Below are 10,398 nucleotides of genomic sequence, written 5' to 3'. Positions count from 1 at the left end.
AGAAACATGTTGATTTGGATTTTTGTGGGAATTAAAAATAAAAATAAATTTAAACGCATCCGTCATTTTTCTCTTTTTTAATTTCTAAACGTGGTAGCTCGAAGGAAGAATAGGTGAAAAGTAGAAACTTTGTTGATTTGGATTTTTGTGGGAATTAAAAATGAGCACTAACTTTTTTACTACAGTAAAAAATTCTCACATAAAATCACATCTCAACTTAAATTCTAAACTCAAATTAACGAAGTGGTCATAAGCAACCTCTTGGTTTTACAGGGAAAAAAAAAAAGAGCAACCACTTGGGTTTGGATAAGGCCATGAATAAACTAATAATTTTCAACGGAAATGATTGAGCTATGGTACTTTAAATGGGCCTATCTGTGTTTGGTTAATACACAATTAATTAATCGGCTTTCTTCGTATGCTATAAATGGAGACAAAGTTTTGTTGGAATATTATGGAAATAAGCAGGTGAAGCATTTGATTCTGTGGCTCGTATATCATATATACGAGGAAGCTTGTTCGAAGCCAATTTGATTTGGATACGAGATTTATTTATTTATTCTATGTCCAAATATAATAAGGAGAAAAAAAAAGTATAACTAGAAAAAAAAATTAGAGGATATATGGAAAGTTGGATCTTAAATTTCTGCTGGCCTTTTTCATAAAAGAAAAAAGAATGAAAGCAGCATAAACAAATTCTGCTGTTCATTAACCAAAAAAAAAAAAATTTATGCTGTTCTATATCATTGTTTCGAAGTGCAATAATGTGAACCGAAGTATTATCCAATTTGGCAATTGAAACGAGAAACGTATTAGATTTGAATCCAATAATGTAGAAACTTACTTCTTTTGACCCGCAATGATAAATCAGCATTTTTTAGTGTTTTTTTTTTGAATTATTCCTCTTGCAAGATGATTAAACTAAACAACACAGCACACAACTCTATATAACGGTCGCCAGCATTGTAACGGTCGCCAGCATTGTTCATAATCAAAGTACAAGGCCCATCTACTGGATATGAATGAAATTGAATTAAGAGTTCGTTTGGTTGGAGGATTCAAACCATTTGATTCGAATAATTTTTGATTTATGTGTATTTTTTATGAGAGAAAATACGGTAGCGAACCACGAATCATGATTCGAATCAGGAAACGAATCCCTCTACCAAACGCCCCCTAAGAGAATATACAATTTTCTTTCTTTAAAAAAAAAAAAAAACAATTACTGCATAAAGTATGCCCCAAGAAAAGCACTTTATTTTATTTAATAAATTGACTATCTCAACAAGACTCAGTCACATTCCCAATATAAATAAAAAAGATTCATGTGATTTTCTCGTTGCCAATTTTTTTCTCAAATTTTCATGGGCTCAACAAATCTATCTATTAATTAAAGTACACATTGTTAGATGCATAATTGGTGTAAAGAAATTTACACACGAGAACGAACAAAAAGTTTGAAGTACGAGACATTTATGAAAATAAATATATGGGTAGGGTTTGAACCATCATATTTGTACTAGATTATGTGAGTTTAGTATATTCTTTATTTTAATTTGATATGTTATTAATAAAATTTAGGATTAACGTTTTGAAACTTTTTTTTTTCTAGTACAGAAGAAGTTTAGAAACTTAAAAAAAAAAAAAAAATAAGGCATTGTTTGTTTAGCAATCCTAACCCAACATTTCAATTTAGATTATTGTTCAACGTCTAAATTAATGTTTAGTATAGAACTAAATAAAGACAGTTCAAACTATTAACTATGGTTAAAATCATTTATTTCAGAATTTATCTCCCCTTAAATTCTAACAAGAATTGTTTTCTACCATGAAAATAATTAAAATCTTACTTTTTCTCTCTCATCAACTTCAAATTTAAAAGTGTCATAACTTCTTCATTTCAAGAGATGATTTTTTTTCCTTTAATGTGTTCATAATGAAGAGATGAATAAATCCCCATCTATATTACATATTTTTCAATGAAATTTACCATGAGATTTTATAAGATTTTTTCAAATTTATAATGACAGTTTTCAACACTTTATCAGTCAAACATAGTTCGAATTTTATTTCTAACTTAAAATTACAGTTTATTTGAGTATTTAAACACTAATTCTAATCACAATTAATATCACTACAATTTAAATCATTGCAATTCCAATTAAAATCGTCAAATCAAATAAGGCCGAAGTTTAGAGACTTTTATTTATTTTTTGGATGGAGCTTAGAGACTTTTATTACACTTGCATCATTTTTCTTTTTATGGATGTACACTTGCGTCATTACTCTAGACTATGTTTAAAGCTACTATGTTAAATCGTTATATACTTGATTATCCGGTTTTTTATTTTTCTTCACAATTAATTTCTTTTAAAAGAATTCATATAAATTTCTCTAATTTTTGTTTTGATTCAATTTTTTTTTTTTTTATAATTTGTTTTGATTCAATTTATCTGGTACTTCCATAGTTCCATTCTTATCCGCAACGTTCAAAATCCAATCCTTTCATAAATTTTTGTTTCTTTAAAAAAAAAAACCACTTCAACATGGAACTTCCAAATCCGAAGTCGCAAGTGGCAACGAAGACTGATCTCCGCAGGCAGCCCCTAAACGCGCTTTTCAAAGCGCGCGTTACTCACACCTCCCAATCCTTACTCATCTATATTGGCACGTGCAGCCACGCGCATTAAAATCCGACAAAGACATTCCCCAAAATTCTCGTATAAAAGCCTGTACTGGATAAGAGAGTCCCCCTTCCTACCGTCTCCCTTTTCCTCTTATTTTCTTTCTTGTGTCTCTTGGGAAAACCGCGTCCGACACGTGTCCGAAGTCCGCACGTGTCTCCTTCCTCTGTCCGCCATTAAAGCTTAAAGCTCAAAAGCTCGTCTCCGAAGTTTGATTTTTTCTCCTTTCAGTCTTTGCCTCTCTCTCTCTTTCTCCAACTGGTCTCTAATCTTTATAAGCTGGGAGAAGTCGAAGGTTATTAAAATATACAAAAAATTCAGAATCTCAGCTTTTGAGTCTTGGAATTCCCATGTCTTTTCATGCAAATCCGGGTTGTGATCCCGCTGACCTCGCATTTCTCTCCCTTAATCTTTCCCAGAAAATATACAAATTCAGGTTCAAATTTAAGGTCTAGTTCTCCGATTCCTAATCTGGGTTTTCGGTTTTCTTTTCCTTTCCTTTCATTTTCTCTCGAGGATTCTAGTTAGGTTCAATGGGAGCTAATGTTTCGTCTTCAATGGCGGACGACGACGGGCCGCAGAGGCCGAGACTCGGGGATATACCGGAGAATTGCGTGGCACTGATTCTTACCTTCATGGACCCACCAGATGTTTGTAAATTTGCCCGACTGAACAGGGCGTTTCGCGCGGCTTCCTCGGCGGATTTCATTTGGGAATCCAAGTTGCCATCGAATTACCGGTTCATAATCGAGAAAGTGTTGGAGAATTCGGATATGGTGGAGAAGTTGGGGAAGAGGGAGATCTACGCTAGGCTTTGCAGCCCTAATTCCTTTGATGGTGGCTCTAAGGTGACTTTCCTTTTTTTTTTTTTTCCTGTGTTCTTGAGAATGCGCATTTTGCAGTTTGATTTGAACTAAATTGATTTTTTTTTTTTTAAAAAAAAGGAAATTTGGCTGGATAAAAGTACTGGTGGCGTTTTTTTGTCGATTTCCTCGAGAGCGTTGCGGATCACCGGGATCGACGATCGGAGATATTGGAATTTCATTTCCACTGAGGAATCTAGGTGAGGTTTATTTACTATCAATGCAAACTTTCTTTTTTTTTTTATCTTTTTATTTTTTCTTACGATACGGTATCCTTACGCTTTTTGGTTGTGTGAACTTTTGTCTTATTTTTGGATGGTGGGTATCTTTTATCTTGGTAAAGGTATCTTTTATTTTAATTTTCTTTTGCAAGCTGTTGTATGTCCTGATTCATCTCTGTATCTCCTTATGCTCGTGTGAATTTGGCCGCTTTGGAGCGTATATGGTGATTATAATTTGGTTTTTTTGCTGTTCTCGGTTTCTATTTTTGGTGTTCTGCTTTATGTTATCACGATGAAGATAAACCTTGTTTTGTTTCTCATGGTCTGGTTTGAATTGAATTTTTTTCCCTTTTTTTTTTTTAAAGCCAATATCTTACCATAAATGCAAATTAGAGATTTTTGTATGTCTTCTGCTCAGGTGTTTGCTTTCCTCACAATTCTGTGTACAATTCATTTTGGACATGTATTGTGTTTCTAAACTATCTGATCCTTTTCATCATGTAAAAGTCAGTTCAAGATGTGAGTGAACGTTTTTCAGTTTTCTGGAGCATAATCATCCAAGATAACAAAAGAACATGTACTAATCCCTCTTTTGTTTTTCAATGTCAGATTCCAGACAGTTGCTTATCTCCAACAAACCTGGTGGTTAGAAGTGGAAGGAGAGATCGAGTTCCAATTCCCCGCAGGAAACTATAGCATCTTCATCCGACTCCATCTCGGCCGACCCTTCAAGCGACTAGGACGTCGGGTTTGCAACTTGGAGCACGTCCATGGCTGGGGCATAAAGCCTGTAAAATTTCAGCTCACAACTTCTGATGGTCAACATGATGTGTCAAAATGTTGCTTGGATAATCCCGGGAACTGGGTCAACTACCATGTGGGAAATTTTGTTGTTGAGGATCCAAACTCTTTGATGAAGATCAAATTTTCAGTAACACAGATTGATTGCACTCACACCAAAGGGGGTGTTTGTGTGGACTCTGTATTGATATGCCCCAGCAGTGTAGGAAAAGAGGCTAGATCATTGTCGTAGGCTCAGAGCTGTAAAGAACATTTGCTGTGAAGTAGATGATTTATAGTAGCCCAAAGAGGAAGAAGATCCTGATTCTGGTCAAAAGGGGCATCTACTGTGATTTGAGGTAAAAGTGTATATGTGAGATATAATTTTTTTTTTTTTTCCCTTCAAGATTGTTGTTTTGTTGGTTGTTTTCCACTCCAAAACAATAATGAATATGTACTCTGTACCATATGAGAAATAGCATGCAGATTGACGAATAGTTTGTACTTCTGATGAGCCTCTATTGGAAATTTATTTGTAAATACGTATGCTTTTTCCCCCTTAACCCAACAAGAAAAGGAAAATGATCCAAACACACACACAGATGAACATTAGCTTAGATGACATAGACAGGACATAAATTGAAGGAATGCATAATAGCACTTGTAGAAGCATCATCCTTATGAATTCAAATTCTGCATGCCTATCAAGAGCCTCCCTAGGGAAGTCTTGTCCAGCAATCCATGCCTGTTTCTGACCACAAAGTTGGCAAGAATCACACCAAAACTAGACCATTTATGTAGTCCGTCAAAACAAATATCGAGTCCGGTACATAAATGGGATCCAAATTATCATCATTGATGCCCTTAGCAACCGAAGGTGGCGGCAAGGGGCTGCATTTATTTGACTTGGGAGCTGTTGTCAAACGTTTTCAGTTGGTTTCATTGTGGTACAGGCCCTGAAAGATTGTTGTGAGAGACAATAAAGCTCAAAGTCATGAGAAATTCTCTCCTAAGTAGCTCATTTTGCTATTGAATAGTAACCAAATGCTAAGATTTGACAATTTAGAGCGTAGCATATATATGCGGAAATTATTACAAAGTTAAACATTGTATTGGAAAACATTCCTTTCCTAATTTAGCATTAACATGTAAATTGGTATTACTTGGGAAATGCTCTTTAGCATTTTTTTTTGGTCCGAAAACATACAAATGTAAAAATATAATTCAGTATCTTAACTTATTACCCTTCGTCTATCCAGTCTCTTCTATTTCCTCGTTTTTCCCCGTCTCCTCAATCCAACAATAGACTCACTAGAACTTGTGGCAGATTTTCTAGCAAATACTAATAATACTCGCCGCACGTTGAGATCTTGGCAAAACTGTGATTAGGAATAATGCTAATCATAGTTTTAAAAACTATGATGGTAATCACACTCTTATAGCTTTTTTTTATCAGTTGGGCGTTAAGACAAGCAATGCTACAATAGTTACAGATTATGTATTCTCTTCGTGGCTGAAGTTGACTTCCTCCTTGTAACCATAATTTAATGACAGATTAATACGGCGTGTGCATGAACAAGATTGTAGTCATGGATTGTATCAGTTGCAACACACGCACGGATCATTCACATATCAAGGAAGATCTTGTCATTAAAGCGTAAATTCATTTTTGACAGATTACTTGATCGTCCATAATTATTTTTCCAAGTAGGTAATTTGTTCTTTTCATAAATTATTGCATACACCAATAAGAATTCTCGGTCGAAAGTTTTAGGGGGAGGGGGGAGTTTAAAAGTCATTCTGCTGTGAAAACTCAATTGTTCGAATAAAAAAATGGTCCTCGAAATTTACAGCAAATCTGACGTTGATCTCCAACGTTTAAAATTTCAAAGTTGACCGATTTATTTTTATGAAACAAAGTTAGTCCTATTGTTGATTAGTGGGCAGCTGGATTACCCTTGGAGCCCCATCCAACGCTAAAACATGCATTGACACGGAAAACCCTAACACCTGTACTAGATAGTAGATAGTAGATAATCTATCAAGAACAAATATTACACTACATCAAAACTCTCTTCGATTATGAGCTAAAAGCAACCAAAATGATCATTTTTCCCTTACTCAAATGGTAAATAAATGACAAGCAATCTATTCTATCGTTTTTTTTTTTTTTTTTTTGGGTGATATATTCTTTCTAAATCATTTTAATGCAGACGTAAGGAAAGAATAATTTTACCACAGCAAAATAGATTAGGATCAATTTTTGGACATTTTAAATATCAGGAACCATATGATATTTGTTATAAGTTCGGATACTATTTTTCTAGCAAAAATAACAATGTTCGGATCTATTTTTTAGGATAATTAAACCCCTTATTTACGTGTTTGAAGAACTAATTACCTTTTCTTTACTTAAATAACATATGTTTCAGTTTAGCAATACACACACATAGTATGTATATTAGTAAAAATTACGAGAAAATTGTAAAATTTACCCTTAAGAGTGTATGAATCTGAATTTTTATTCTCATTCTTAATTAATACTCTTTTGTTAGTATAATTATTTGACTAAAAAAGTTATTAATTAATAATAAATGATAAAAATCACGACTCATATATTTTAAAAGAGTATTTGTCTTCTTTCCCTTATTACTATCTTATCTACGACCTAAAGTTTTTTTTTTTTTTTTTTTTTTTGGAAATACTTTTTCGAGACTTTTTCGAAACGACACGATTAACAGCATAATTGTTAACTTGTGAATGATTGAACAATAAGAACGAAAGTTAACTTGTGAATATGACATTCCCACATATTCGTGTCTATCTAATGAAAAGTATAAACTATATTTTGCCAAAATAAAACTCTAACTTTGTCCTTTCGCATAAGAAAGGGATTTGATACGTACTTGTTATATTTATTTGTAAGATTAATTTCAAAAATTCCTCCCAAATTATGACTCTTGTAACACTTTACTTCTTAAATTTTAAAAAGTAACATCCGTTTTTCCTGAACTTTGTTCCGTTAACAAGTTTTATCCTTTTGTTACAATGAGTGACAGAATTGCCACGTGTCACTTATTTAGTGAGAATTGAAAGCGCAATTACGCTTATATCCTCCTAATATGATAATTCTCCATTTTTGTTGAAAAAATTCACCATTTTCGTTCCCATTTTGCTTCTTTTTTTCCTCACCTCGTTCATCCATGACAAGCTCTACCGTATCTACCTTCTCCTCCTCTAGCTCCTCCAGGCCAGAACGATTTCAACGGATACTTGAATTTGAATCTCAAAAACAACGTCGTCTTCTTCGTCGTCGTCGTCGTGGCCGTTAATTTCCCAACTGTGAGGCCTCCTCCGGCCACCGAGATCGACAGTGTTATTGCATGAATCCATGTTTTCAGATACACACTATCTATTTCTTCTTGTAATACTCCTGTTTCTAAAATTCTTCTGTTTTGTTTGGGATTTCTCTGTTCCTCACTATTTACGAAGTAAAGAAATGTGGAAGATTTGTAATTGTATCAGTGTTGCAAAAATGAGAGAGAGTTGATTATTATGCAGAGCAAGAAAAGGAAAAGCTTGATTTTTCCTCAGATTGTTCTTTTTGGAGGAAAAGTTCTAACCCTAACACAACCAAAAAAATCGACAAAATGGTTTTGTTTTTTTAACGCATTTGAGTTTTTTTAATCACTATTTAATAATCTAGGGTTGTTGCAGGTTAATTTACGATAATACCCTCCTTAAATGGTTCATGTACCTGACACGTGACGATTTCCGTCACTTATTGTAACAGAAGGATAAATCTTGTTAACAGGGAATGTTATTTAAAATTCGGGGGGTAAAGTGTTAAAAGGGTCATAGTTCGGGGATAATTTTTGAAATTAATCCTTATTTGTATGATGAGGCTTGGTAAATAAGTAAAGGTTTTTTATTTTTTTTAAGACATTCTCTCAACTTTTTGAGATTGACAATTTAGATCATAATTTTTTTAGCAATTGACTTCTTCAATTTAAAAATCTTTATAATTAAGATCCAATAGAAAATAAAATCTTTTTTTCTTAATGATTTTGATCATGTGATGCTCACTTGAGCGTCTATTGAAAATAATAAAAATCATTTCTCAACTTTAAAGCATTTATTAAGGGTAATAAAGGTCATCATTCAATTGGAATGACAATTTCTTGCTTGAAAAACTAACCTGGCATGGAGAATGGTTACTCCATTCTCATGTCCATTCCTGTCCACCTAAATAAAAGATATATAGTGGTTTGACTCAAAGTAACCTATGTTCACCAACTTTGATGCACTATTATTCAAGAATTCTAAATGCACAGTCCAATCCTCACAAAGTCTTTCATAGTATAATTTGACAGAGTGCCAAGTCTCTAAAATTCAGCCCATTTTTTGAGTCATTCCCTCTTATATATAGCAAGGTCTTGTTGTTGGTTACTATCTATTAGTTTACCAATCCATCCCAAAAGGCTTTTGGGATGAATTGGTAAACTAATATAGTATCAGAATGAGAGGTCCTGAGTTCAAACTCCCGTAATTGCACTCTTTATCCCCATTTGTTGTCATCACGTGTTGAGTCTTTAATATATCTAGGGCTTAAATATTCACGTGTTGGGCTTTCTAATTAATTTACCCACACGATTGCCCATTGTCTAACCCACACGTGAGGGAGAGTGTTAAAGTATAAAACTATTGTTGATCCACCTCCTAACAGCTTAAACTTTTGAGATGGATCGATAAACTAACACTATCAAATGTGGTTTGGGCCGTGTTCCTTTACTCTCGCTTTCACTTTGTACTCTTCCATTTTCTCCAAAAGTAGAGAACATCATGCTTCAGGCTATTTTTTTTTTTTTTTTTTTTTTTTTCATAATTCAAATTATAACTCAAATTTTGTGCTACAATGTTTTTTTTATAAAAATTTAAATTCTCTTTTTTATTATAGTGTTTACTCTCATTCAATTTTTAATTCAAGTTTTTAACTCGAACTCGTAAAAAGAACCGGCTTTTAATCTCCAATGATTGTTTTTGTCTTTGTGGTTATGCGGGTAGTTATCCTGCATTATTCAGATGTCATGGGTTTATGGCCTAATCTGTTTTCATCACGGTAAAAACTTGGTAAAAGAGAACAAGATTTGTAACTTTGACTCAACTAAGCGTTTAATGAGGAAATTGGCTTGCATTCATGTAAGTCGAGAGTCGCGGAATAGTTTTGCATTCGACAAGTTATTTCCCCCCTTGGGGGTGGCTTGCACTTTCAAGCCACTATGTTGAGAATTGACGAGTTATTTTCTCCTTGTTGGAGGGCCTGCAGGTGTAAATCATTGTGTCCTTGAATGGTTTGCTTATACAAAGCACTTTCCTTCTTAGGAGTGGTTTGTACTTGTAAGCCACTATGTTTGGGAATAGCTCGCCATCAGCTTCTTGTGGCACTGACTAGCTGGAGCAATTCCGATTCAGTGCAATTAAATTGGAAACGATAATGAATTGTGTGAAAGATTAAAATCTTAAATTTTCTTTTCTAAGAGTATTTTTTTTTATGTTTTCTTTATTAAAGCACAAATTATTATTATTTTACTAAAACATCTCTATATGTTGGATACACGTGCACATGATATGTATGTTTCATTTCATCCAAAATTGGATTTCTGTTTTAGCTAATTAGTCCTTTTGAAATTCGCAACGTTTTAAAGAGTTGGGGTTTCTTTGATAATAAAAAATGTTCGAGGAGGAATTCGTCATTACCTAATAGTTCAGGGATCAAACAAGGTTTTAAACCTCCTATAATATTGAAATTACAAAAAAAAAGGGGCTTTTGGCTTTTGCTTGGTCCCCCCC

At 33.7% G+C, this 10,398-nt stretch overlaps 1 protein-coding gene across 1 annotated transcript; it reads left to right on the top strand.

Moving 5' to 3' along the window:
- The first annotated feature begins 2,770 nt into the window (after positions 1-2,770).
- On the top strand, positions 2,771-5,090 carry LOC21390924 (F-box protein PP2-A13). Its single transcript, XM_010093243.2, has 3 exons — positions 2,771-3,532; positions 3,629-3,747; positions 4,378-5,090. The coding sequence occupies exons 1-3, from the start codon at positions 3,218-3,220 to the stop codon at positions 4,799-4,801; spliced, it is 858 nt and encodes a 285-aa protein (XP_010091545.1). The 5' UTR covers positions 2,771-3,217; the 3' UTR covers positions 4,802-5,090.
- Positions 5,091-10,398: the final 5,308 nt, after the last annotated feature.

This window comes from Morus notabilis, unplaced genomic scaffold, assembly GCF_000414095.1.
Source record: "Morus notabilis unplaced genomic scaffold, ASM41409v2 Scaffold122, whole genome shotgun sequence".
NCBI classification, from domain to species: Eukaryota; Viridiplantae; Streptophyta; class Magnoliopsida; order Rosales; family Moraceae; genus Morus; species Morus notabilis.
Note: the sequence above shows the minus strand (reverse complement) of the source record. Positions and strands in the feature narration are given on the sequence as shown.